This window comes from Syzygium oleosum, unplaced genomic scaffold, assembly GCF_021117445.2.
Source record: "Syzygium oleosum isolate NSW1041296 unplaced genomic scaffold, Sole_v2.1 Sole_v2.09, whole genome shotgun sequence".
NCBI lineage: Eukaryota > Viridiplantae > Streptophyta > Magnoliopsida > Myrtales > Myrtaceae > Syzygium > Syzygium oleosum.
Genome location: NW_026607493.1, coordinates 10,380,080 through 10,407,505, shown reverse-complemented (window position 1 = coordinate 10,407,505; position 27,426 = coordinate 10,380,080). Strand labels below are relative to the sequence as shown.

General features: G+C 42.8%; 4 protein-coding genes and 1 pseudogene across 6 annotated transcripts; 3 read left to right on the top strand and 2 right to left on the bottom strand.

The window, feature by feature from the left end:
- Positions 1 to 3,521: 3,521 nt before the first annotated feature.
- LOC115692482 (bidirectional sugar transporter SWEET12-like) lies at positions 3,522 to 5,467 on the top strand. Its single transcript, XM_030619341.2, has 6 exons — positions 3,522 to 3,758; positions 3,942 to 3,978; positions 4,089 to 4,305; positions 4,431 to 4,589; positions 4,724 to 4,843; positions 4,994 to 5,467. The coding sequence occupies exons 1-6, from the start codon at positions 3,707 to 3,709 to the stop codon at positions 5,261 to 5,263; spliced, it is 855 nt and encodes a 284-aa protein (XP_030475201.2). The 5' UTR covers positions 3,522 to 3,706; the 3' UTR covers positions 5,264 to 5,467.
- A 7,421-nt stretch (positions 5,468 to 12,888) lies between these two features.
- Positions 12,889 to 14,917, top strand: LOC115692476 (bidirectional sugar transporter N3-like; annotated as a pseudogene).
- Positions 14,918 to 15,062: 145 nt separating this feature from the next.
- Positions 15,063 to 20,266, bottom strand: LOC115692464 (RNA pseudouridine synthase 7-like). Of its 2 annotated transcripts, none has more exons than XM_056314208.1 (12): positions 20,108 to 20,266; positions 19,980 to 20,023; positions 19,729 to 19,806; positions 19,545 to 19,645; positions 19,205 to 19,292; positions 18,921 to 18,999; positions 18,653 to 18,720; positions 17,833 to 17,898; positions 17,255 to 17,311; positions 16,111 to 16,239; positions 15,452 to 15,681; positions 15,063 to 15,329 (listed from the first exon to the last, which is right to left on the bottom strand). In XM_056314208.1, exons 1-12 carry the CDS (start codon positions 20,232 to 20,234, stop codon positions 15,227 to 15,229), a joined length of 1,170 nt encoding a protein of 389 aa, XP_056170183.1. In that variant the 5' UTR covers positions 20,235 to 20,266; the 3' UTR covers positions 15,063 to 15,226. The 2 variants fall into 2 exon arrangements, with proteins under 2 accessions (XP_056170183.1, XP_030475175.2); XM_030619315.2 differs by having other exon boundaries at positions 18,653 to 18,735; positions 20,108 to 20,264.
- Positions 20,267 to 20,288: 22 nt separating this feature from the next.
- LOC115692490 (membrane-anchored ubiquitin-fold protein 3) lies at positions 20,289 to 23,075 on the top strand. 2 transcript variants are annotated; one of them, XM_056314209.1, is made up of 4 exons: positions 20,289 to 20,556; positions 20,784 to 20,952; positions 22,203 to 22,373; positions 22,847 to 23,075. In XM_056314209.1, the coding sequence occupies exons 2-4, from the start codon at positions 20,823 to 20,825 to the stop codon at positions 22,900 to 22,902; spliced, it is 357 nt and encodes a 118-aa protein (XP_056170184.1). In that variant the 5' UTR covers positions 20,289 to 20,556; positions 20,784 to 20,822; the 3' UTR covers positions 22,903 to 23,075. The 2 variants fall into 2 exon arrangements, with proteins under 2 accessions (XP_056170184.1, XP_030475211.1); XM_030619351.2 differs by having other exon boundaries at positions 20,739 to 20,952.
- An 881-nt stretch (positions 23,076 to 23,956) lies between these two features.
- LOC115661897 (TPD1 protein homolog 1-like) lies at positions 23,957 to 27,424 on the bottom strand. Its single transcript, XM_030584093.2, has 4 exons — positions 27,269 to 27,424; positions 26,091 to 26,309; positions 25,593 to 25,694; positions 23,957 to 24,705 (listed from the first exon to the last, which is right to left on the bottom strand). The coding sequence occupies exons 2-4, from the start codon at positions 26,179 to 26,181 to the stop codon at positions 24,362 to 24,364; spliced, it is 537 nt and encodes a 178-aa protein (XP_030439953.2). The 5' UTR covers positions 26,182 to 26,309; positions 27,269 to 27,424; the 3' UTR covers positions 23,957 to 24,361.
- Between the last annotated feature and the right edge of the window lie 2 nt (positions 27,425 to 27,426).

The following is a 27,426-nucleotide window of genomic DNA, read 5'->3' as shown; positions in this document are numbered from 1 at the left end:
TATACGGATCTGGACGGTGTTCAGCTTGAGGTGGAGTTGCAACCAGAAACTCCTAAGGTAGCGAGTACTAGCAAAGTAATCGACACAAATGGTGTTTGTAGCGAAGTGGAGCCTATAGAACCGACAGTTGCTGTAACTACTGATATTGACAAGGTGCGTATTCGATCTCCTGACAGATATAGATGCAATGATGATTTTGCTTTATCTGCGATTGAGGAGGTTGTGTCGAGAAATCCTTGTGGAGCAGTTAAAGGTGCATGTGGAGTTGGTGTTATGATGAGGTCCACGGCTATGACAAAGTTCAAGTGAAGCTTGAACTTGAAAGACGTCTGTGGCGGTTGAACCCATTGAGAACTATGGGAGAGTAGTAGCGAAATTTAGATTGTATCAAAGCGATTATGACTTTGCTCAAATGTCGAGTCAAGGTGGAGATTGTTAAAATATATCTCGAATTTGAACCCAAAGCAAAAATCTAAATATTTCGAATTGGATATTTTGCGGATGTCCGAAATCGAGCAAAAGGAAATATTGGAAATTTGCTTTCCTAATATGCAAGAGTTGGCAGCAAACAAAAGAAAAGGAAAATAGAAAGAATAAAATATTCTTTCCTAATTCCTGTAGGAGTGACGGTCAACAAAGGAAATTCCAAGCCATGCTTAGTTGACCGAGTCATCCAGATTTCCAAATCCAACTCTGAGTCGGCCACATCCTCTTCCTGACTATACATATAAAAGCGGATTGTGGGTTTCCGAGCGCAGTCGTTAATGAAGAGCAGCGTGGTTCTCATGAAGTCCGTGTCCAGAACGAAGAATTGATTCTTGAAGCGCCGTGCTCAATCGAGCGCTTGGTGTAGGTTTTCTTCGTGGAATCACATCAAGAGTTCAAGTGTTCGTAGCGATTAAATCTTGTGTTAAGATTTGTGTACAATTCCTTCTCGAGATTGAGACATTATTTCATGAGGAATTGTGAGGCTAAACACTGCATGAGTTATCGGATGTAATTGAGGCTTGAGAAACACTTAGAGTATTTGAGTGACTCAAGTGTAGTTGTAATCTCCGTTGTATCGCTTGATCTATAGTGGAATTCCGTGCTGCTCTCTCCGTGGACGTAGGTCACTACGATCGAATCACGTAAATCTAGTATCTGATTTATTTTCTTGTTCTGTCAAATTTATTGTTCGATCGCTTGGCTTCCGCGACAAAACCAAATCCAAGCTTTTGGTTGGAAAGTGAGCAGGTTCAATCATTCTACTTCCTTCCCTCGGTTGGTACAAAAACTCGAAACGCTTTCACAGATGATGAGTCCTCGGGACACTAACACATCCCAGGTGTCCACACGCATGCACTAGAAATCACCTGAGCTGCTGCAAATATCTAGCCACTAGTCAAAGAGAAGTACTGCATGCTAATGTTAATGAAATCTTAAGCACACTGTATATCGCAAGTGATCCGCTGAGCTAATCATAGCAGTCGGATCACCGGACCTTAGAGCACTCAGTAAAAGCAAATCTTATCACTTCGGGTGGTCATATATTCCAAGATCTACCTACCACTTTAAGATCTCTGACCTTTTAATAACCTACTGTATAAAGAGGAGTCAATTACGGGAAGCTAGCGTAGCTTTCTATTCAGTTTAATAACAAGGCGAACTCCAAACACAAAACCTTAGAGTGACATGACATCAAATGATGGATCCGGGGCAAAACCTTTAAATATATGTTCTTCTGTAAGAGGTAGTTAAATATAATTGTCATAGAGATCAAACGTTGCCACTTGTACCACTACAGGAAAAAGATGTTACAAATATCCTACGCACGCGTGACAGTCAAAAAAGCTATTGCAGATAGAGCGCAATACCGTTGAGTCCTTTAGCATTAGATTACTTAGGCCGAAAAGATTTGCCATTCATAGTTCAAGGAACGTATAAATGTTGATCAGGAGCCACCTGTCGTCCATTCATGTGGGAGGCACAGAACATTTGTGCCATGATAGGTCGCTAAGCGGATGAGTTCACATTGCCCTCTCGACGTTTGTGCATGCCAAAACTGATAAAAGGGGAGTCTTAAATGACAAACGTCTAAACACCTACGGAAGAGATTTGAAAACCTCTTTAGAAGCTCAAATATATGGTGGGATGGTTGCGTGAAAGAGGAAGAGAAAGTTTGTAATACGTAAGTCTGGCAGAAAATATTGATGGTGAGAGCTTAAAGTCATATATGTTGCCTTGGCCAATTCAACGTTGGCAGGAGATGAACCCTCTTTAAGTTTCTGTCGTGATAATGGAGTCCGACTTCTTGCTTGCGGTGCACCCCAACCGAGGGATCTCTTTTAGTTGCATTTGGCAACTTGTCCATCCAAAGCTCTAGGAATAGAGTCGGAGATCGAAGACCTGTACGGGACGGTAACCTGTCTCGGTTCTATGCTTTGAATCCATGCATGGGAGATCACAGACCACCCGAAGAATGAAAGAGAAGGCGGCTAAGCTTGACTTGTGTTGTACGAGCGATGATGAAGGTCTACCTTGGCAAATTAGAGTTACTTTGACCTAAGCAAATACAAACATAGGCACATCTTTTCGACCGGGGGATAGTTTTTCTTTGGTCCTTGTAGGACCGGAGAAAAACTATTATTGGATACCGAGGACTTAGAGAATTTCCTAAGTCTATATAGAAAGTATCTTCGGCCCTTTCCACAACAACTAATTCGATTTTCTGTCGAGTTATCCAATCTAATTCACGATCCGGTAATTAAACACTACATTAGTAGTGGAAGGGAATCAATAAATCTTTATATGAGAGCTGATAAAGGTTTATTTATTGCTCTTTCTTGATGGTATTCCTGAGCTCTCTCCTATTCTGACTTCCCCGAACCGCTACTACAAATAGTACTACACCTTTGATCATGAAATATCAAGTGCTTGTTAAACCCCGTGAATTGTGTGAAAGTAGGATACTCCAAATTCGGGAGTCCAAGAGTTTTATAAAACGTTATTGGTGGAAAAAAAATGTGAATGAAAGATCCCACGGAATTGAATTGGGTCCATGAACCTAAGAAATAGTGAGAATTCTTGATCTCTCTCAATATCTCTTGGCTGCTCACTCAGTAGTGGTCTCACCGTAGCGCGCACAACTCATCCGCTGATTCTTCAACATCAGTCGATTTGCCTACTTGCTACATCAAAAACTAAATCACAAGCTCATTACAATACTTGATTCTAAAGGTTCTCATAAAGACCAAAAAAATCTGTTTACAATTACAATATTGTCTGGATGGAGCCCTGACTTGAGCATTGTATCCTGTTTTTTACGTATCCATACGATTGAGTCCTTGGGTTTTCCAAATAGTGTATAAATAAAAAAATTGCTTCAAATCGTTGCTATACGACAGACCTGTTTTAAAAAAGTCGATCTTTTTGGGAATCATCTGATTAGGTGTTGATCTTTCGGGTGCACAATCTGTCTGTGCTACACCGCCCAACCAATTATTGGGTGATCAGACTCTTCGTCATGGCCAAGACGGAGCGGTCTTTCTTCTCCTCTCTATATAAATTGCATGGCCTGCGTAACTAGAGTTCACAGCATGGCTCATCACTGAGGGGTAGAGACAGAAGTAGGACATCTCGTGTTGAGCTCTGAAACCTTTCATTTTCAGATATTCCTTCAGTTGAGCTTCCACCCTTGTTTTTCTGAGAAGTAGAGAGAGGGACGATGGCCATTTTCTCGACCGATAAACCCTGGGTTTTTGCTTTTGGCCTCTTAGGTATATACTTTTAGCCAGACATGATCGAACTCGTAATCTCACTTTGTTTCTTCCTCCAACTAGAGTTAACATGTACATTATAAGTTGTGCCATCACTAAACCCTCTCTCATTAAGATTTTGTTTCTCTCGTAAGGGCATGGACTGATTCAATTGTCATCTTTTTTTATAATTCTTTGTCCCAGGTAATCTCATATCTTTCGTGGTCTTCTTGGCCCCAGTGTAAGCTCATCCTCTTGATCAACTTTTTGTTTAGCTTAACAGATGGGTCTGGAAGTATGAACGACTAATTAATAGGGCTCTTGCAATTCTTTCTTTGTTTATGTTGGCAGACCAACATTTTATAGGGTATGCAAGAGGAAGTCAACCGAAGGGTTTCAATCAGTTCCGTACGCGGTGTCTTTGTTCAGCGCCATGCTCTGGATATACTACGCAACCCTCAACTCCGAGTCCAACAATTTCCTTCTCATCACTGTCAACTCAGTGGGATGTGTCATAGAGACCATCTATATTGCTCTCTACCTTGCTTATGCTCCTAAAAAAGCCAAGGTACGTACTTACCTGTCTGATCACATATATATGATAGCGTCACTATTCATACACGGTTGATATGTAACAGCATATGTTGTAAAAGTAGGTTTTCTAATGATAAATGTGTGCATGCATTCGTGCAGATTTTTACACTGAAGTTGATGGTGATGAGCTTTGGAGGGTTTTGCTCCGTTCTTCTCTTGTCCCGCTTCTTACTAAAGGGATCAACAAGGGTCCAACTTCTTGGGTGGCTTTGTGTTGGATTCTCCATCATCGTTTTTGCAGCTCCTTTAAGTGTTATGGTAAATAATTGAAGTAACTCTTGATTCCTTACTTTTCACTTTTCCCTAATTATATATTTTTCTTCATGCACAATGCTACTCAGTTATGCGAGACAAGCTTTGCATGACGTTTATTTTCGACGAATATTCTGCAGAGAATGGTGATACGCACCAAAAGCGTAGAGTTCATGCCCTTCTCTCTCTCATTTTTCCTCACGCTGAGTGCGGTAACTTGGCTCCTCTACGGTCTATTCCTCAAGGACATCCACGTTGCGGTACGCATCTGACTTTCTGCAAATCCTAGAAATTATGCTAAAAAGAGTTTTCTATTACCCAAAGGAAAAAGTTTATCACAGAGACGACGGTTTAGATATCACTTTATTTTCTGATATACACTCATTAACGTGACTGTGATCGTTATGTAGGTTCCAAACATATTGGGGTTTATCCTTGGAGTGCTTCAGATGGGATTGTATCTGATATATAGGAAGAGGAATGTGATGGTTTTGGAGGAACCCGGTTATTTCAATGGTGCAAAGCCGATTGCCGGTACTCAAAGTTGCAATATCGCCTCTAATGACAGCATCATCGATGTTTATGATGTCAAAGAGAGGAAAGATGATGTACACAAGGGTGAGAAAATCTTTGAAGCTTCCGATAATGGACCCGTGGTGAATAATTCATGTGAAGTTTGACACGGGTTAAGTCGCTGCATATGCCTCCGCTGTTATTTTTCTAGTAGCAAGTGAAGCTAAATTTAGTTCGTTCTTCTCTGTTGTTACTGCACGCGTCTTAACTTGAATGTGCAAGTGGCGATTAAGAGCGCGCGCATAAATGCTCCAGAAATGCAATGTTTTGTCTAGCAATTATAATCTTTCTGGTCTCTTTCCTCTCGTAAATGAACTCATTCTACTGTCTCTTTGATCCATATTTTGAACAAATATATCTAGGTCGCTTTGTCTCAAATTAGAAATGGTATATTGGCCTCGATTCACTTATGAAGATCATGATTTGCGACCTGAATCGAAATCCGCCGTGAAAGATGCTCGTCATAATAGACAGTTTGAACCATCCATACTTCCTTCGAGCTAGGTAAACTTAACCCATCTACCTCCTTGAAAAGCAGAGAAGCCCACTCTTTGGAAGACTAATAATCAACATATCACCATCGGCGTCATTTAGTGAGGAACATTTCAGTAAAAGTTCATGGATGCACGTTCTCTATGTGTAGGAGTCATCATCTGGTATGAGATTACCAAATACAAAAAGCCTGGCACAACTTCCATCCGGGCCTCTCATTCTAGCCCAGAAATAGGGGGCTTGAAATTAATTTTCGTGACATTGTGTATGCGTATGGTCTCACCATTTATATGTATAGGTATTTTTCTTTGATCAAAGTTAAATGTATATTATATTATATTATATATAAACGCGCGCACGCACATAGTAATCCATTGTACTTCTTTAAGAATGACATAGCTTTGTAACATTGAGGCAATATCTACTCATCAATCTGTGAAACTTCCATAGTTTGGTCAGGTACTTGGGTGCCAATCGAGTTGATGTTGAGCCAAGCTTGGATCGAGTCACCACTACAGCAGAGTTCATATGCCCCAGCATTTTATTTCCAGCCTTTCCCTAATCGCTGGTAATAGTGATTTAATGACTCAATTGATGGCATTAATAACAGCATAGATGGACATCAATAACATATTTAGCACCATTTAGTGCACAAATGCCACTATTAGTCAATGTTTTTTTCCACCATACACGATGAATACCGCCAAAAGTTTTGCCGACACCACTTTTAACTACATTTGAGTGAAATGGGCAACATTTCTAAATGTTGGGAAAAAATCTTGGAAATGTTTAATTTATTGTAGGGCAAGCAAGTCAGTGCTCGAAACTTCACACGAGCTCGATCGGGTATTAGAGTTTTACCCAGCTCGGCTTAAACTTAAAGGTGATAGATGCTCGAGGTTGACTTGTCTCGGATGTGGACTACAATGTTGTTATAAAGAAACTCGATCTTTTAGAGCTTCATATAGCTCGAATATTTTCCTTGGATTTTCATATATGTGTGGATGTACTTTGTAACCTTAAGGATCTCTGTATTTGATTCTATCACAATTATAATGGCAAGCTTGAGCTCGACTCAATAAGAGGTTCAAGTAGACTCTTCGAGCTCGACTCTAAATCAATCAAGTTGATTTAACCAAGTAATATATCATCGAACCGAGGCCAAGTTACGTACTGGCGAGTAACTTGACTCGGTGTATATTGACGAACACAAGGCTTGGGGATGATTCCTATCTTGCTTGGGCAATACTTTCTTCCACCCTCGGCCGGAGAAAGCTTTGTTCAATCTAACTTCTTGGTGGTTACAAAGATGGACATTTTGACCTAAGTTTGTATGGAGGTCTTTTCTCATGGTACTAATTCGGAGATTTGCTTCGGAAATGATCCAATTAGAGCGCAACAAGAAAGTAACACGCTATCGGCAACTAAGAGGAAAAGACGCAAAACTAAGCACATTGGTAGGCTACCTGTTGTCTAGCCGCCTAAATTTTCATTTACAATAAGGTTAGACACGAGAGAATTCTCGTACGGAGATGGCCGTTCGGTATAAGGGTAGGCACGACCAAGATTATAAAATGTTGTGAATTTTGGTAAACCAGCTAATTGGATCCAAATATGAGTTATGGGCTAACTAGGATATACTAACTGTTCTACACCATACCAATTCTTCGACATGAGATTTATCTGACACAAAAACTCACACGTTGATCCTAACACTTCGCACCCACGGTCGCTTCAAAAGTTAAAACCCTTTTTTCGCAAATCAACGACTCGTCCATTAATTTGGACAATGATACAACTACCAATCAGAACATTCACACAAGCACGAACAACCCCACTAGAGATATCGCCTGCATTAGCATAAATATCTAAATCCAAAAGCGAATCGTGTACCAATTGCCAAATTAAATATGATACGCCCATGATTACATAAAGGTAGGATCATCGTTAGAGACTTTTGTCAGCTCTTATCCCTTCAAGTGGCCATTTTATAATTCCACACTCAACCTCAGACCTACCCACTTTAGAGAGCTCTCCAGCTATTTGGTGCACGAAACTTCAAATGCAAATGCCATCAAATGAATCTGGGAGAAGAGTTATGTGTCGAAGGGCAGATACTGTATGTTCTCGTATGAGACGTATATTACCAAAGCAAGCAATCGGCGATAAGATTTATGCTGACATCACGTTCAAAAAGGTTTCTTGATAGAGGGCAATAATACCCATTAGTTAATGCTTTGATTAGCCATATGAAACGACATGAAACCCAAATGATTTGCCATAAATAGTGAAAAAGGGATAAGAAGAGCATGACTGTCATAATTTTCGTATGGTGCTCATTTGAGTATTATAATTATTTTTTTCGCTCATATAGAGGCCACAAATTTATGAAAATCAATCATTTAAGTGTCAGTGTGATTTTCCTCACCAAATATTCGATATGAATGCCTATCGACATACGTGGCATTGCCGACGTTGACGTTGATAATTTTTTTAATTTTTAAAATTTTTCTTTTGCTTTTTTTCTTCGTTTTTTTTCTGCGCCAACTGCAAAGGTCTCGCCGACCATGGGCGACGGCATGAAGGCCCTCACTAGATCAGAGCTAGGGTCTTCGCAGCCTCGTTGGCAAAGGCCTTTACGCCCTCGCCCACAGCAGCAGGGCCACAAAGGCCCTCACTCACCATTGGCGATGGCCTCACCTAGGGCCTTCACAACCCCACCAACCGAGGAAGAGCTGGCCATTGACCAGTTTGGGCAAGGCCCTCACAGCCAACGAGGGTTGTCAGTGACCCTTGCCGACACAAGGAAAAAAAAAAGCAAAGAGAGGAAAAGAAAATTAAAAAAATTAGAAAAATCCAAGTGGAAACAGAAAATTAAGCGTAGAACGATTTGCCTAAAATGTCACTCAAATGATCGATTTTATTTTAATATGACACTTAATTGAATAAAAAAAATAACATTTATATGAGCGCCGTATGAAAATTAAGCAGTCCTGCTGATCTTGTCCCTAGCGAAAAAGGGAAGTGCAAATTGATCCGGACTTGGGTTCGGCAAACCACCTGTCATCCATTTTTGTGGAGGGAGGGATGTACGGAAGATGGGTGGGGATGATAGACGTCACCCCATGGATGTATGGATCAATGTTATCTTCTCTTGACGTCTGTCCATTGCCAAATTCCAAAGCTGGCCAAATGGAGATCCAGCTGTGACCCTGATTCATCCCAATCCCTCGACCTTTAGAGTCTACATCGATCCACCTGAGATTTACTTTTCTGGATGACCATCGCTGATGATTGTATAAAACGTTGTAAATTAAGTTTTCTTAAAAAAATTTCACTCAAGAAGAAACATATGCCACACCATATCTAGTTTGTCTTATTTTTAGTAAGTAAGATTACTCTGTGGATGAAGGCATGTCTATATGTAACATCAATATATAATCAGTATATAATTAATATGGATGAAGACAATATAATCAATCTCTTGTGAGGAAACAACGATAATTGAAAGGAAAATGTAATTTCATCCATGTCAGGTGAGATTAACAAAAACATGCAATGCTAAATGTTACGTTACTGAGCCACAGCAAGAATAATTTGAACTCATTACTTGATTATTTGCAGCTTTCAATTCACTATAATTTCTAATTAAAATTAAGTTTGTGAGAAATTTTGTTGTTGTTATTGTTATACTCCTCACCCTATTTTACGGGGGAGATCTTCTTGTGACTAATATTTTCTTTCCATATAAATATTTCATAGTATATGAATAAGAATTTTGGTGAAGAGGTCGTGGCCTCGTGTAGTTTCCTTTCAGGAAAAGTTATTGTATGGTCTATAGAATCATAGAGAGATATCATTCCACATGATCCATATAAATCGTGGAGAAAATTTCAATTAAGGACCTCAAGTGGGGTCAAATTCTCAAAAAATGGTCCAAAGTGAACATTGTGTCAAATAAGGGCCTGAAGTGCTCAATCAGTCTCAAATAATGACCCGAAATGCCCAAAAAGTCTCAAATAAGAACCTGAGTCCCCGGCCGGCCAAAATACCTGCCGGCGGCGAGGAAGTTACCGTTCCGGCATTGGAACAGTAACTTTTTAATTTTTTTATTATTTTCTTTCTGTTTTTCCTTTTATGTTTTTTTTCTTTTCCTTTTCCTTTTCTTTTTTTTTTCTTTTCTTCCTCCGCCGGCCATAGCCGGGGCCGGCGGAGGTCGCCAGTCTCAGGCGAGGCCGCCCTCGCCGGCGTCGGGCTAGGGCCGCCCTCGCCGGGCCGTGCGAGGTCGCCCTCGCCGGCCTCGGGCGAGGCCGCCCTCGCCGGCGTCGGGAGAGGGCCGCCTCGCCCGGGCCGGGCGAGGTCGCCCTCGCCGACCTCAGGCGAGGCCGCCCTCGCTGCGGCGTCGGGCGAGGGCCGGCCTCGCCTCGGGCCGGGAGGCCGGCCTCGCCGGTTGCCGGCGAGGTCGAGCCTCGCCATCCGGGCGAGGGCTCAACCTCGGCCGGCCGCGAGGCCTGGCCGCTAGCTTGCAGTGCGAGGTCGAGCCTCGCCCGGATCAGTGTGGGCTTGGCCCCGCCGGCCGCTGGCGAGGCTCGACCTCGACGGCGTCGGGCGAGGCTGGCGAGGCCGAGCCCTCTCTCTCTCCAGCCTCGAAGTTCGTCCGGTCGAAGCGGTGGGAGGAGGAGCAGGGCCTCTTCCAAGGACCCAGGGCCTGCATCGCCGCCTTGAGCAGCATCGAGAGGAAGCGATTCCAGACGATCTTCGACTTTGCTTCGACCGGACGAACTTCGGCGTCGGGCGAGGCCGGCGAGGTCGAGCCTCGCCAGCGGCCGGCGGGGCCGAGCCCTCGCCAGATCTGGCGAGGCTCGACCTCGCCTGCAACTGGCGAGGCCGGTCTCGCCCGACGCCGATGAGGTCGAGCCCTCTCCAGATCTGGCGAGGCTCGACCTCGCCGGCAACCGGGCGAGGCCGGCCTCGCCCAACCCGAGCGAGGCGGCTCTCGCCCGCCGCCCCAGCGAGGCGGCCTCGCCCGACCCGGTGCCGGCCTCGCCGAGGGCGGCTCGCCCGGCCCGGGCGGGCGGCCTCGCCGGACTCCGGCGAGGCGGCCTCGCCTGAGGCCGGCGACCTCCGCTGGCCCCGGCTATGGGCGGCGGAGGAAGAAAAGAAAAAAAAAAGAAAAGGAAAACGAAAAGAAAAAAAAACACAAAAGGAAAAACATAAAGAAAATAAAAAAATTAAAAATGTTCTTGTTCGGTGCCGAACAAGAACTTTCTCGTCGGCCGGCGGTATTTTGGCGGCCGAGGACCCAAGTCCTTATTTGAGACTTTTTGGGCACTTCGAGTCCTTATTTGAGACCGATTGAGCACTTCAGCCCTTATTTGACACAATGTTCACTTTGGACCCTTTTTTGAGAATTTGACCCCACTTGGAGTCCTTAATTGGAATTTTCCCTAAATCGTGCAATAACTTCTCCCTTCCTAGAGTTTCCCACAATAAAGTGAAAAAAGAGAGGAAAGATGAGTTAAAGGCATGCATAACAAGATACGACACTGTACTCAAGAATTGAAAATACAAGAGTCATTTACTTTACGACAAGGTCATGTGCGACTAAGTTGAAAACAAGCCGTGATTACTTTTAAGAGAGTTTTACACGTACTTCGCCAATTTGTAGCCCTCTTATACTGAAACATATGTTGATTAGTGACATTTGTTGCCCCATGATTCCTTCCTTTCACATTGATCAAATACATCGTCATAAGTGTATGAAATTGATATTTGTAAGACTAGGTTTTCTGAGAATATGGTATTAGAAAGTGACATAGCAGATTGTAAGTGTGCATTTTAAACAAGCAGGTCACGGTCAATAAATATAATATCTTATCACTTAATATATTAATTACGTGAAATCAATTTTAGTTTACTGAGCACATATAAATCCTTTGTCCAAATTGCATTTAGGTTATGTAACTTAAGTTCAACAGGAGTGGTCACGTGATCAAACGGGGTGAAATATTTTGGCAGCGAAGCACACGTAACTTTAGGACCTAGAAAGTATCGAATATAGAATTATGCCTTGATAAAGGTGCTGGCTTACGGGCGCACAATCACCTACGCCATACCACCTGCAATTATTAGGCAATCATTATCTCCATTAACAATATTAAAAGGTATTATGATTATCACCATAATTGGTATACTAAATGACGTGAGAAGTTCCTATCAAATGCTAATACATGACTCTACTTATTTAAATACCACTTGTTTAAATATTAGATTACAATCATTACATCACTTAATCAACGAGAGAATTGTCTAAAAAGTCCTCAATTCATTGTACGGTAACCAATCATTCCTAAGCCTTTCGATTTCAGCAAATGTAGTCCTAAATATTTTGACGATTTTCCAATTAGTCCATCTGGCCAATTTATGCTGGAAAACCATTGACATAACGGTTTAGTCAGCGCTAGGCTGGTAGCTGACGAAGACGGATCTTAAACGAAACGATATCGTTTTGCATTGAATCAAGAATTTTTGAATTTTTTTATTTTCTTTTCTATTCTTTTATCTATTTTTTTTTCCTATTTGATTGTTCATCTTTTTCCTCCGCTGGGCACAAGCGAGGGTCATAGCCCTTGCCAAATCAGGGCAAAGGCCATTGGCCACAAGCTAGGCTCATCCCTGCCAGATTTGGCGAGGCCGCAACGCCCTTCTGAGGGGTGACCTGCGATGCCCTCGCGAGGGGTGGCCAACGCAAGGGTCACCCTCGCCTGTGGCCGGCGACCTTCGCAGACCATCATCACCAAGGCTCTGACAACCGGCGAAGAAAAAAGATGAATAATAGGATAAGGAAAAAGAAAAAAGAAAGAAAAGGAAAAAAAAAGACAATTTTAAAAAGAAAATTTGCCAAATGACAATGTGTTAAGATCATCCACGTCAGCCGCCGGGCGTGCTACATAGAACAACTGGTACTTACTGGACTGCCATGTCAGCAATTTCCAACCTAAATTGACCTGAGGGATTAAATTTAAAATTCGTCAAAAGGTTTAGAACTACATTGACCATATTAAAAAATTTAGAACTTGATTGGTGGCCATATAATAGGTCGAGGACTCTTTGGACAATTCTCTCCTCAACCAGCCACCATCATAAATCATTCTATATTCTAGCATAACTTTGCCTTCCATCTCCTCTATAAATTGCAAGGCCAAGGCCAACATGAATACAATTTCCACAACATAGCTTTATTTGTTTTCAGCTTCGAAATCTTCCATTTGAATATCTTCAGTCTTGAGAGGAAGAGAGTGGTGGGACAATGGCCATCTTCAAGACTAAAAATCCATGGGTTCTCACTTTTGGAGTTCTAGGTACTTTACACACATTATTCAACTGTTTTCTAGTTACTGTCAAACCACAATAAATGACTTGTTTTGACGCGTTTGTCAACCTTTGGATGATTCCTTGTCGTAGGTAATATCATATCCATCGTGATCTTTTTGGCCCCAGTATAAGTTTTAACTCTTTCTCACTCCATGCACGCTAACAACATAAGGTTTGGACTTATTTAAAATTCTTTGGCAGGCTAACATTTTATAGGGTATGCAGGAGGAAATCGACTGAAGGGTTTGAATCAGTTCCATACGTGGTTTCTCTGTTCAGCGCCATGCTTTGGCTCTACTATGCATCCCTCAAGTCGGAGTCCAGCGCTTTCCTACTCATCACGGTCAACTCGGTCGGATGTGTGTAGAGACCATCTACATTGCTCTCTACCTTGCTTATGCTCCTAAACAAGCCAGGGTACGTACTTACAGCGTTGTTCGCGAGGAACACACCTCATGTATTTTAATTGTTGGAGACTGGATGCAGATGCTGACACTTAGGCTGCTGATCCTGCTGAATTTGGGAGGGTATTGTTCCATTCTTCTTCTGTCCCACTTCTTGGCAAAGGGATCGACGAGGGTCCAACTTCTTGGGTGGATTTGCGTTGTGCTCTCCATTGCAGTCTTCGCCGCTCCTCTAAGCGTCATTGTAATTTACTACTATGTAACTCCTTTCTTTTTTCTGCAGTAAAATGCATGTCTTGCGTATTAATGTGTGACACAAGTTGTGCATGACATGCATTTAGGTTTCGACATACATGTGAGTTTGTATACGTGCGTGCAGAGAATGGTGATACGCACCAAGAGCGTAGAGTTCATGCCCTTCTCTTTATCATTCTTCCTAACGCTCAGCGCAGTGACATGGCTCCTATATGGCCTATTCCTCAAGGACTTGTATGTCGCGGTATGCATTGTTCATCTACTTGTTCAAATCAAGATGGCGAGGTGTGGCAACATTATTTTCTTTCCCCGGAATGAAAAATTTATTTATGTGTGCGTGCATGTATAGGGTCCAAACGTGTTAGGAGTCATCTTTGGAGTGCTTCAGATGGCACTGCATGCCATATACAGGAAGGGGAATATGATTGTGATGGAAGAGGAGAAGAATGATACCAGTACTGGGAAGCTGAGCTCTGATCCACAAAGTTGCAATGCGCATGCCATTGCCTCCCACATTGATACCGTCGTCTTTGACAAGGACAAAGAGAAGCGCAAGAGAAGCTTCATCGTCTTTATTGAAGCTTCTGATAAAGGACCAGTGGCCACTCCATCTGAAGTTTGACAGGCGTTCAAGTTACTCAAATGCCTGATCAGCCTTTTTTTTCCAGCAGCTCCTATCTAGATTACTCGTTGCTTCTGCTATGTAAAATATAAATGGAAGCGAGTGCATACGTGCGCGTGCTTGGGCGGGTGGAGTGTTGTCTGTGAATGTTTACCTCGTTTTTGTTGATACTCTCCGTTCTTTGCTGATTGGTTGATATCATATACTTACCAGGTCATGAGGTCCACCCGCTCATGATGCATATTTTTCCTTTGAAATCCAGCTAGTTAGGATCTTGAGCTAATATTCGAGACACTCTGGGAGATCTTTTTACATTCATTCAGTAATTTGCCTATTCATCAGAATATATCTGTGGTCACATAATGCGTGCCCTGAGATGACATTTTAAGTTCAAGTTTGCTCAAGTGGGTAAAAAACTCACCAAGGATAGCATGTACCATTAGGCCCAGATCCTACCGGACCGTCAACCCGTTATTACACAATATCATAGTTAAAAACTACTCTTAGCACACCATAGATATCCCTTATACTCTACTGAGAGATCAGAGGAACTTCCCCCTAAAGGAAAGTAAACAGTAAGTAGTTCCTCAATCAGACTGCCAATAAAAGAATTGAGTCGCAGCAAAATGTTTCTTCTGTCAAGCGGGATCAACAGTCAATTCTCATCCCACAAACATGAAGGACTTTAACTAGCAATTTCATCAATAAGGAAGCTCTCTTCTCTACGACCTATGAGCATGCACTCGGCAGACAACACTATTGTGTTAGCCGAAACAATTTGCAGGCTTGCAATTGCCTCTCACTGTATCAGATTCTTTCAAGGCTCTTTCGAAAAGTAAATAGCTGCATTACTGTAAACTTGCTACAATTTTAGAGCAAATTTAGAGAACAGCCTCGAGATGAAAATTTGGAATGTTCTCAGGCTAGCTAAGGGATGCCCAATCTGGATATGGGCACTCATAGATCCATCCGGGTCCAGAATATCGTATGCAGTGTAGCCACAATCCCTCCTCATTCCCATCATATCTGCATTTTGCAGAAACTCAGAAATCAAATCTTAGGTTCTCTTACACACTCAGGCAAGGGTGTGCAAGCAAGAATATGTGCAAAGACAAGTGCCCAAGATGGGAAAGAGGAGGAACACTCACCCTTTTGGAGCTAAATTTGGACAATTCGTGCACATAGGGTCAGCACTAAATTCAATGCAAGGCTGCTCTTCCTTTTCATTCTGCCAGGTATCAGTTACACTGGATTCTGATGACAAACCAGGAGCCTTATCAGCAACCATTCCTTCAGCTGAACGATTGGTCCTTTGTTCAGAAAGGTAAAGCATGTCATTGGCAATTGGATGGCCACTAAACTGCAAATGGACTCGTATCTGCACATAACGAGCAGGGTTGAGAGAAGAAAGTACTGCAAGTACTAGCATATATCAAATAAACCTCACACATTAAAAGGTATCAAAAACAGGCTGACTTAACCAAATCCAGAGTCTGACCAAAAAAAAAAAAAACCAAATCCAGTGAGGTATATTATAAGCAGGATCCAAAAGTATCTTACAAAATGAGCAGGACAGGGTTTATGGTGGGACAAAAGTGCAGAAAAGAAGGCACATATAACTCAAAAAGTTAACAGTAAATGCAATGTCCTTCCTGTATGTGTGGGTACATCTATGCATGCATGTAATTGACCTTAGGCTACATTCAGGCAAAACAACCAAGGAAGGTTCACTGCTTATGGAATAGAAAAAAGAAGTATCAGACTCTCTACATGATTATTTGCATCCTTTAGCAGCATGTTGCCTTACCTGATGAGTTCTTCCAGTGACTGGTTCACAGAGAACGATGCTATGAGTTCCATTGGTGCTGATCCTTGTGAACTTTGTACTGGCGGCCTTTCCTTTCAAGAGGGCAGTGTCACAAGTAGTGTCCCCTGCCTGTACAAACAGATGATATTGATCAGATTAATCGCATTAAGCACATTCTTACATTCACTGCCAATTCTCTAATGTACTGGTTGAAATTAAGACACGATTATGAAACAGTCAGGGCAGATGTTTCTAAAATGTAGAAGAAAAAGAAAGCTCTAAGAGAGGTCACACATTACGACACACCATGCCACGTGGATTAGGAGAAGGGTGGCAGATGACTACCTACCACAATTTTTAATTTCCTTGGAGATTAGAAAGCCTTTATATGACGACTCATCCATATAAAATCCAAATCACATACTATTGCATCTCAATGAGCTCGTAAAGTGACACAGCATATGTGCTAATAAATAGGGAAACTGTGGCTTCTTGCTTATGGCTGGCAGTATCTTAGATTTGTTGATTCATTTACCGAGGCTCACAGATTTTGCATCAGCCAGCACTATGTCACGAGCTCAGAGCTCTAACTTCTGACAAATTTAGTTTGGATTACCATCACACATCACTTCTCAATTCCATTTCAAAAAGCGTGTTGTGCATCACTTACATAACGGTCCACCGTGGCTCATAAATATATGTATGTTCCTAAAAAGTGTTGAGAGGCCATCATAAATGGAAATCTACAAAAACTATATAATTATTTTTACATGCTTCTGTAAGAATGTTAAGAAAGGGCATTAGCTTCCAATTATAGCACTCTGATAACATTCATAATCACATCCCAAAATGAACTCATATTGATTAGTCACAAAAGCCTTCCTTCGCGAAGAAAAGGAGAGCAAAAAGAAATAAAGGAGAAGAAATAAATACACATGGCGGCATGACATAATATTCATTGAAAAGCATTATCAAAAAGCCATCATTTCAAGACCCTTCTCCAACGCTCAGATGCTCAGTTTCATTTCCATGGCCTCACGTAAAACAATGATTGATATCAATGTAAACTCAGAAAAAGGTTTTTTTTTTTTGGTCAGAAACTCAGAAAAATGTTGAAATAACAAGGTTTTGAGCAGATACTCACTTCCACTGTGCTCCTTCCTTCTCGAGCATTGTAATTGACGTTGGCATTGACCTCCAGCTGACAAGAAACCCCAGAACACATAAATCAGATGAGAACTACTAAGAATGCATTTCTGATACCACATTCTCTAGAACTTTTTCAAACGATCTAACGAGCCTCCAGGATCTTCTGATGAGCAGGACCTGAAAGAAAAGGACTAATTGACTGTGTTCTTAAATAAGTAGACCTTCCTTGGGTTTGATAAAATGATATGGGAAACCACAGCTGGATCTTCCAGTAATAATAACTGAAGATGCCACCCGAGATGTGCATTTGATTTTTAACAACTAACCCTGTCACACAGACTTGTCCTTTCAGTGTTACCTCTTCTCAAGAAAACTCAACAAACAAACAGAAATAGTCGAAATGGAAAAAAGAAATCACATTGCTATATTAGGTACATCTACTTCAACATCTCATAATTCCAATTCTTCAGGGTTAAACTCCTTGATGTAGTACGATACTGCAGGATTTTTCAACTCTTAAATTATCCACTTTGAGTGCATATTCAAAAATCACCAGATTGAAGCAAGAGATACCTTATTCTCAGGAAACTCACCCACCACCTTTGCAATGTACTGTTTCTGCAACAAACCACCTTCAATCTGAAGAAATTAAATGTCAGTTGAAACTTAAATTGTAGGCCAAGTATCATGTGTACCTTGCTACATCATGAATATGACTTATTAATAGTATATAGTAGGCCTAATTCCCAAAAAAAGCACCAACTTTACCTTGAGTAACAATTCTGGCCCGAATTTTTCTTGTCTCATAAAAATCACCAACTTTCACATAAATTCCAAATCTAGCCCGAACAATTTGAAAATTACACGTCATGGGGGCCAGATTTGGGACTCGAGTAAAAGTTGGTGCTTTTTATCGAGACAAAAAAAAGTTTGGGCCATAATTGTCGTGCAAGGTAAAGTTGGTGCTTTTTTTTGGAATTAGCCCTATATAATAGGCTATTCTAGATAATTTTTACTTGAGGGAATGAAGTCAGTAGCAGAAATAGTACGTGATGGCACTACTGGTATTAGGAGAAACAGTCACCAGACACGGATTAGAACGCTACAGACTTTAGATATATACAAAGGAAATGCACATCACAGAAAGAAACTATAAGACCTCTTTAAGTCACTCAATATACTAAATGTACATGACACAGTGTGGCAATATTACAAATGATGAACAAGATGTCATAACACAGCAGAATGCTCAGAGAACTACCACTACCCTTGCTGTAAATGTAAGAGAGCCCCACTTCCATTTAGACAATTGATCACCCACACAGTATTGCAGCTAATAGGAACTTACAATGATTAAAGGTTCCAAAAGCATGCTTTTCAATACGACACTCACCTGTTGCCTGAAAAGATCTGCTTTCGATGCGTTTCTGGCAAATATAAGGAGTCCAGAGACAAGGCGATCTAGTCGGTGAACAGCTTGCATTATAATATCAAGGAGGACATACGAAATCCATAATTTGGATGTGACACCAAATATAAGTCAGAGGAGGGAAAAAGGAGTTAATGACAGACATCAAGAATCACAGGGAAACAGAATATGCCCAATTCGATTTCGATTGAGCCGAAAATGCATATGCATGTGAAAGAGCTACTTAGGATACGAAATAGGGGTGCCAGCCCATGCTCTGCCTGAAGGATGCCAACCACAGTGTTTTTACGATACTGACCACATGGATGCACCTACAAACAAGTTGAAATTTCTATAAACATAGATCCCATAAGACCAACAAAGATAGCTAGGCCAAGCAAGGCTGCTGTAAACGTATTACTGTCTGAATCTCATCAGTCATTTTACAGCACTGATGCAAATCCACACGAATTCATCAAATTCATTCTTTTGTTGTTCATTTGAAATGAGGAAAAACATAATTGTGTTGCTCCTTACTGGAATAGATGCTGGCTTACAAACAGTCACCACATCCGGTTCTTTGTGTAGGATGGAGACATTATGGCTCATCACAGGAGGCTCGTGCCTACAACCTTATCAAGATTAACACAAATTCAAAGAATACCCTAAAACTTCTAGAAAAAACTGTACATTAAGATCAGAATTCTCGACTCCTGAATGAACAAAGAATAAAGAAGCATGAAGAAACAAAAGGTAAAGAAAGAGAATCTAAGTAAAAGAAACTGATGCAGCCAAAGAGATATATCATTGCTAGATTAGACTCTTGAATAGCAACGTCTCATAAAGAGATCATAGCAAGCGTAAAGCTCAAACCCACCTGTGTACAAAGTGGCTTATTTTTTCAGACGTTTTTACAATGTAAGAGACAGGAACGACCCTCCCCTCGACTTGTATCCGTCCACATTCGACAGCACTGACCTACAGGTTATGACTACGCATGGTTAAAAGTCATGATCACACGCAGAACTAAACATTCGTTATGCAATGAAGAAAATGCTTACATAATACTCATAAGGTCTGCCTTTGAACTCGTGGGCAAACAAATCCACAATGGTTTTGCCAGCCCAGCGACTCTTAACCTATACACATCATAATTCATAACAAGAAAATTAGCCAAACTGAGAGCTCAAAGATCGAAGCATAAAAGGGCTCAACGAGGGTCTTCATCAAATAAAAGTTTGATCACAAGTGAAGTACGCAAACCACTCCACTCCACTCCCAGAAGAAGAAAGACGAGATAGCGACGACTCACGTGAGAGATGAACTCGAAGTGGTAGGGCGTGACGTAGCGCCTCCCTGCATTCTCTTAACAGATCAATCTTCTTTTGACCCATGAAAGAAAACTCTATTGAGAGTGGGGTCATGAGATAAAGAAATTACCTTGATGAAAGATGTAATCTTGGCGCTCCGGAGGATTCGACGGCGTTTGCCACACAGCCTCACCGTCCTCTCTCCCTCCTCCCTCTCCTCCTCCGCCGCCTCCTCCTTCCTTCCTCTTCCTCTTCATGTTCCTGCGACGACCATCGACCGAACGAACGAGGAAAGGGTAAGAACGAACAAGTTAGAAACGACGGCGTCGGGGTCGAATACGATACGTCGAAGAAAAAGGCGCTTCCTTTTTTACCACTTGAGGTGAGCGGGAGCTGCAGTAGCGGAGACAAAGCGACGTCGTTTCCCGAGTTCTGTCCGGTCTGTCCGTCCAGACACTACTCTTAATCTGTCGTTAGTCTTCATTTCCGGTCGTTTGGTGACTCGCCAGCAGACAGACACCGATCTTCCGAACCAAAAAGATGTGGCATTTCACTCGTTAGCTTCACCAACTTGCCCAGGTATGACATGTTTCTTTCGAGCTACTCCTGCCCATCAATACGTTTAAACTAAACGCTATCTTCGCTTGCTTTCCCACGCCATATCTTTTGATTCCCGTTTATGGGAGTTCATCAAGTCCTGGTTTTGCATCTTCCCCATTTGCTTGCCCATACCATCGACTCGACTTCTTTCGCTGGTTTAGATGGAATGACCCAATAAGGTCCTTGTTAAACTTGAGACGAAGCAGAGAGACGGGCACGCGGGAGTGATCAAGAAGAAGAAGGAAATGCGGGAAGAGGAATTGGTGGATATAAAGTTCAGATTGTTCGATGGATCGGACATGGGTCCCTTCCAGTACTCATCGGCATCCACCATCGATATGTTGAAGCAGAGAGTTGTCTCTGATTGGCCCAAAGGTTTCCTCCACCTCTCCATCCTATGTTCGTTTAAGTATGTGATTTGTGCCGAATAACCTTATAATCCGATATCTTCATCTTGTTCAGATATGGTCTATGAGATTGGTGATAGATTTTAACAGCTTAGCAGGGTCATACACGCATCCTAGACTATTCGAACTTTTTCTTGTTTTAAGCCGACTTCGAGAGCCGCTTTCTTGTGGAATGTAGGAACTGTGTAGGTGCTGAGATCATGTCAAATACTGGGCCTTTTTTTAAGTTATTGATGACCCTGCTTTAAAATTTCATCTTTGCGACTGCCAGTGACCACAAGGTTATGAGTCATGTCGCTATCATGAAGAGTTGCGATCTTCTGTTTGGGTGATTGTTTTTGTCTCTGTTATTGCTGTTTACATGATAAATGTGAGATGATGAAAAAAGTCCGCCTGTGGCGCAAGAAAAGGTAGAATTACAAGCAAGCCCGCATGCCAAAATAAACGGACGCACGTGCTCGAACTGCTTGTCCATTATTTCGGTCTCCGTTATGGATTCTAAACCTTTTTTCCCTGGTGGTATGAATGTCGATGTTCTTGTGCAAGGAAAAACAGATTCGCTTGCAATTCTTAAATGCCTGCCACGGGGAAGTTGGGGCAAGAAGTGGCTCTATAACATTAGTGGCTAAGCCCGTGATGATATGTAGTCGCATAGATGTAAGAAAGGGGAAGGACGTTTACATACCAATAACGAGTAATGTGCTGAGCATATATTTCCAAAAGCAATTGTAAGGCAGATATTTTTCTGAGGAAGGTGTCTCCTGGTAAGGACAGACAGAATTTGGATTAATTTAGGGGCAACAGGTGTGACATGATATTTTGTTGATTTTTCTTTGTTTCTTGTTCTGTTACAAAATAATGTCTGAGAGGGCATTTGCAGCCCTAGAGAAGAGATAGCCTGGCTTTGGCTGTATAGATAAATGCATCTGCATCATTCCACTTACTGTGGAAATCCCTCAAATCCTTGTCAGCTAGCAATACCATGTGAGAGAATCATGTTGGCAAATCTATTCTTACTAGTTACTCAGGCATTTTTCTGTAAGCTGTAACAGCATTTTTAATTTCAACTGTGTACATGGACAACAATTCAGTGGATGATAACATATGCACCCGAGCTAAGGATTTAATCTCCAGTGAATGTTTTCTGACGTTGCTAACTTGCTGTAGATTAAGAACTGTTTCTTTTCCGCTGAGGTTGTATTGTTCGTTGTTCCTCAGGCAAGACGATCATACCAAAGGCAGCAAGTGAAGTAAAACTGATAAATGCCGGTAAAGTTTTGGAAAACACTAAGACAGTTGGTCAGTGTAAAATGCCTTTTGGTGATGTTGGCGGAGGAGGTATTATAATGCACGTTGTTGTACAGTCATCGTTAACAAAAAAAAGAGCAGGTATTTTTACTATTTTGTTACATCTAACAGCTTCGAAGGTTTGATTGCAATATTTTTATATTAGAATGCTCTACAGAGTTGGAAAGGACTTTCGTTAACAAAGTTTCTTCAGATACAAGTTTTATCTGCTTACTGTATCTGGTTCATATGCGGATTAGAAGGTCCTTCATTGACCAAGTTCGCCTGTCTAGAAATGAACTGAGAACAAACTTATTACGTGATGTCTAGTATTTCTGGCCAGACTTCATCAATTGCTTTGTCATTGTGAAACAAGATCTAGATCTTACTTACGGTAAACAAGCGTATTTCTTTGATTCATTGACTATGACTCGGTTATTAATCTGGAATGAGTAGACTTGTTCTCTTGGAGAATTCAGGCCTTTTTTAGAGTTTCGTAGTAGTAGTGAAAACTCCTTTTTTAGCCTATTGATGAATCTTCATTTCAATTTACACATGGACTTGTTTTGAAACAGAGAAGAAACTTGATGATTCCCCAAGGAAAGTTGTCTGCTCTTGCTCCGTATTGTGAGAGCATATATGTGTAGCCTCTCAGAATAGTTTATATTCGCATCACTGCTTTGTCGCTGGGAATATCCGCCAATGATTCCACTGTTGTTTCTGGACGTGTACAAGTGTATAGTGCAAATCATCTGTCCAAATACTCTAAAATTGTTGCTATATCATTCGTATCTCTTTTGCAAATTTTTGGATGGTAAGTGCATCTGATGGCCTTCAATGAGTAGTGCTAGCATAAGTTCTTCTATCTGTCGTTGGTTCATAGTTCTTCGGTGTTATTTTTACGATATAGTTGAGATGTCAGATGTACGGAGCCCTGGATGAAGATGAATGGTATCGCATCTTAAAGAGGGACGTGTTTCGTGCTGTGATGAATGTCATTTGGTTGTTCTCTGTAGGCAAATCATTACCAACTAGTTTGGAAAACAAAGGAAGCTGTGCTCTTTAGGTCTTACTGACTTCCCACTAGTTTCATGGATTTCCCGATCATTGGCAAGGCCAATGGCCCATGAGCCCAAAGAGAACTATGGATCAAACTTTCTGATGAGCAGAATTTAGCTACTCATGGGCTGGGCTCGTGATCATGCTTGCCGCCGTTCTCATTACACCCTAGTGCTATGGACAAGGGTCCACTTCCATCCCTTAGACTGAACGAGACATCGAACAGTTCATGCAACTCATGGCGAGGCGAGGGTTATATATAGTTTGACCCCTTAGGGATTGAACTTGGAACGTTGTATAATGTATACCATCACCAGTTTTCACTGTTCGGTGTTTCGTGGCGAGGTCGAAACACGAAAGAGAAGGCTCATTATGCCACGATCATAACAGATCAATACATTGCAACGAATGAAACCAAATGATTCTAAGTGAATCTACGTAACATGTGGTTATAGAACTTTTTTCTGGCCAGTTTGTCATGAGTTACCAACATCTCGTGTCATAAAAATCGCAACTAATGAAGTATGACAAAGTTAATGCATAGCACAACTTTCTCCACCAACGAGAGCAGCAATGAGCAATGGAAGATTTCATACAGCGGCTGAAACAGAGCAAAGAACAGGCGGTAAAGGTAAAAGGCTCATCAAATGTATCATCATTTCCTCCCTCATCAACAAACAAGACAGCATTCTGTAATCACATGTTCTTGTTTTAAGCTATTTACACTCTGCGCCCCCACAAAATGGAATCGTTCCGAAATCAACCCCTCCGAGCCCAAAACAGAAAAGATCATCGTAGTAGCTCCGGCAGCACAGTCTGCCGTGTCCTGGCCTCCACGCCCGGACCAAAATACAAGGCGACTACTATTTAGTATTTACCACTCAACCACCAAGCAAGCAACAAGCTCCACAAAGTCAGTGGCACCAACAGACATACAAACAAAAAGCAAGTAACTGAAAAGGCCGTGTATCCTATGAACACTGAATTGACTGTTGTCAAACGTGAGACCCATTGTCGTCCCCTTCCTTCCCTCAAGAGCACGCGACGGAAGAGACGGAGAGAGGGTAAGAGTAGGTGTTGGCATATTGAAAGGAGAGAGTGTCCCCGTTGGTCAAGGGCTCGCCATCGTTAACGAGGCAGTCGTTGTAGCGGAGGCGCTTGAAGACCCTCGGGTTGATGAGACGGTCGGAGCTGAACCAGCCACAGTTGAGGTGGATGCGAGAGATGTCGCACCCGGTCACGCAAGCGTTCATGATCTCCACGGTATAGGTGGGTATGCCACTGGGGAGCGGGGACGTCGGTCCTTGGCTTATCACTATATCGGCCTTGCTGCATCTCTCCCCCCACATCCTGTTCGGTTCTTCCATTGCCGATGCTGCATAAAGCAAACGCAAAACAAAACGAAGAAAGTTGTTACGGTGAAGACGAAGCGGACGCATCTACCGACAAAAATCGCTTTTCAGAGACGAAACGCAGGAATTATTATAATGAAGTAAAAGCCAAAGGTGGGGTGGTGGGGATATTCATGGCAACTTTTTCGCCTAAGTTTGTACTCTTGTCGGACCTTTTCCGCTCTTTTTCTGGCCGTGCTTCGCTTGAAGAAAACGACCCATCTTCAGAGCTGAAGCCCTTTCCATTCCATTACCTTGGAAATTCAAAATCGCCATCCCTACGCAAGGCGCGGAGACAGCTAGAGCTAGAAAAAAGACTACCGCGACCACATGAATGATTATTGCTAAGATGCGCGGCCCATTAACTACTGCGCACGACGGGGTCTAGTGAGTAAAGCAATTGATGATGGAATATTGAAGCGACATTGATTGAAACGTAAAGGAGAAGGATAAAGCAAAGGTATTTTTTGAGGGGGTTTAGAGGGGCCCTGTCCCTTCCTGTGTACGAAGAAGCGCACGTTAGAATGAGGCAGAGAGAAATTCCCCAGACGTGCACCTCTGACACCCGAGCCGTATTCACCCGTCTGAGCATGAGAGAAGAGCTTTCCCGCGACTGTTTTTGGAGGGTCATTCAATGTTTTCGCGTCGCAAGCAAATTATGCCAAAGATACTGATCATGCTCGGAAGCCCCAGAAATAGGTTAGACAACTAACTATAGAAACCCAGAATTGCAGATGCTGGAAAGAACTCGGTCTCCAACTCCCCATCCATCCCCAAAATTTATGACCCAGAAAAGAAGAAGTAGCAAAAGAAATGCCCACAACCCAGAAAGCTTGAATGGAGGATGATTCAAGAAGTGGAGCTTACTTACCAAGACGAAGGAGCTTCCGATGCAGTGCAGATTTCCTCAGTCTGTCACCCTTAACAGCCATTAGACTCGACTGAAATGGCCAATGCCCGTCGATCACACCTCCTGGAATATGGTAGGGAGATATAGCTGTGTTTAAATAGAACGAGGGAATATTCCTCAAGAGAGACAAGTGTAAAACGAGCAGATCACCACCACACCAGCTTGTTGCTGAAAAAGAAAACGACAAGAACAGGGAGAGAGGGAGAGAGAGAGAGAGAGAAAGGGACCTCCATGTCCCACTGAGACGCCATTGACGCACAAAAAAACAAAGAGAAAAAAGGAGAAACGAACGCACATCATTGAATTCTTTATTGGCAAAACGTACCCGCAGTAAAAAACAAAACCCATGCCCATGCATATACAAAACACGCATCGTATCAACACCAAAGAATGTGCCGGAAAAAGCGTGGGGCGGAGAATCTGAGAAAAGGCGAGGACGGAAAACGCAATCATACGCACCTCCGAAAACCGCAACCGAGAGCAGCACCATCATGGCAAGCGACACGGCCAAAGCGAGGGTAACGGGACGCCGCCTCCAGAAACCCTCCATGTCACAGCAAGAATCCAAGTCAAGGAACGAATGTAGCTATCAAGCCACGACAGCAAGTCCGGCCAGGAACCCTACACCACCATTAACGTCCGGAGGAGAGAGAGAGAGAGAGAGCGATGAACAGGACCCTGCATAGAAGAAAGAGCTGGGAATGAGTGAGGGAGGGGAGGGGAGGGGAGGGAATATGTACGCATCAGATATCAAATCAGTCAAAGGAACAACCGTCAATGCGCGAGCGAGAGCGAGAGCGAGAGAGAGAGAGAGAGAGAGCGAGAGCCATTAATGCATGCAGCATTACAGCTCAGGCGTCGAGTCCCGAGCCGAAAAGCTAAGAACAAAAAAAGGGTTTGACCTCGAAACGGGGGAGGGGGAGGGGGAAAGCGACGGCGACATGCGACACGCCCCACGCGCAACTCGGGGTGCACAGATACATGGGAAATGGAAACCCCCACGGAGGAGGGAGAGTCTCGACTTCGACTCGGCAGAATCGAATCGAATCCGAATAGAATAGAATATAGGAAGCGAGCGATGTCCGATTACGTGCCACAAATCCTAGGGGCCCAAGGGCGTGGAAAACGAAGGTGGACATTTCCAGGAAAAAAATCAATGCGGGTGAGAAGGGAAAAGAAAGAAAGGAAGAAGGAGGAGGAACGAAGCGGGCGGAGAGAATATGGGGGTAGGGCGGGGCAGCCAAAGTTACAGCGACGCGAGCGACAAGGCCAGCAGACGGACAGAGCAGCGTCTCCCAGTAGTACTGTAAGTAGCAGTAGTACGCAACAAACTACGACGCTTCTTCATTTCACACACACACATAGCGCAGACGGCGGACAGACGGACAGACGGACAGACACCGCAGACGAAGCACGGAGAGACGCGGTACTCGAGAGAGAGAGAGAGAGAGAGAGAGGGAGAGAGAGAGAGAGGGGGGGAAGAAGAAGGGTGTTGTCGAAGAGACAAAACAGGAGCGGGCAACGATGGAAGAGGAAAAGAGGAGAATCAGAGGAAGGAAACGCGCTCGAGCATCGGCGGAGCGCCGCACAGAGAGAGAGAGAGAGAGAGAGAGAGAGGCGAAGAAGGGAGCACGTACTCGTCAGTGGAAGGCGGCGGCGGCGGCGGCAACAATGGCTTCCGCCATTGAAGAGAGAGAGAGAGGGCAAATCAACACGGAGACGCGTGCGCGGAGGAAGAGGAGGAGGAGGAGGAGGAGACTGCTAGAAGAGGAAGGCGGTTTAGGGTTTTGGGAGC

What these genes read in the sequence shown, in the direction of transcription:
- LOC115692482 (XM_030619341.2), top strand. Translation starts at nt 3,707, where the DNA reads ATGGCCATTTTCTCGACCGATAAACCCTGGGTTTTTGCTTTTGGCCTC. An exon ending in ATGCTCCTAAAAAAGCCAAG is followed by an intron (nt 4,306 to 4,430) that starts GTACGTACTTAC and finishes GCATTCGTGCAG; the next exon opens with ATTTTTACACTGAAGTTGAT. An exon ending in TCAAGGACATCCACGTTGCG is followed by an intron (nt 4,844 to 4,993) that starts GTACGCATCTGA and finishes ATCGTTATGTAG; the next exon opens with GTTCCAAACATATTGGGGTT.
- LOC115692464 (XM_030619315.2), bottom strand. Translation starts at nt 20,234, where the DNA reads ATGAAGAGGAAGAGGAAGGAAGGAGGAGGCGGCGGAGGAGGAGAGGGA. An exon ending in ACTTCGAGTTCATCTCTCAC is followed by an intron (nt 19,807 to 19,979) that starts GTGAGTCGTCGC and finishes TGATGTGTATAG; the next exon opens with GTTAAGAGTCGCTGGGCTGG. An exon ending in GTAAGCCAGCATCTATTCCA is followed by an intron (nt 19,000 to 19,204) that starts GTAAGGAGCAAC and finishes ACTTGTTTGTAG; the next exon opens with GTGCATCCATGTGGTCAGTA.
- LOC115692490 (XM_056314209.1), top strand. Translation starts at nt 20,823, where the DNA reads ATGCGGGAAGAGGAATTGGTGGATATAAAGTTCAGATTGTTCGATGGA. An exon ending in TGTCTCTGATTGGCCCAAAG is followed by an intron (nt 20,953 to 22,202) that starts GTTTCCTCCACC and finishes GTTGTTCCTCAG; the next exon opens with GCAAGACGATCATACCAAAG. An exon ending in GTTAACAAAAAAAAGAGCAG is followed by an intron (nt 22,374 to 22,846) that starts GTATTTTTACTA and finishes GTTTTGAAACAG; the next exon opens with AGAAGAAACTTGATGATTCC.
- LOC115661897 (XM_030584093.2), bottom strand. Translation starts at nt 26,181, where the DNA reads ATGGAGGGTTTCTGGAGGCGGCGTCCCGTTACCCTCGCTTTGGCCGTG. An exon ending in CTCGGTTGCGGTTTTCGGAG is followed by an intron (nt 25,695 to 26,090) that starts GTGCGTATGATT and finishes ACCATATTCCAG; the next exon opens with GAGGTGTGATCGACGGGCAT. An exon ending in TCGGAAGCTCCTTCGTCTTG is followed by an intron (nt 24,706 to 25,592) that starts GTAAGTAAGCTC and finishes TGCTTTATGCAG; the next exon opens with CATCGGCAATGGAAGAACCG.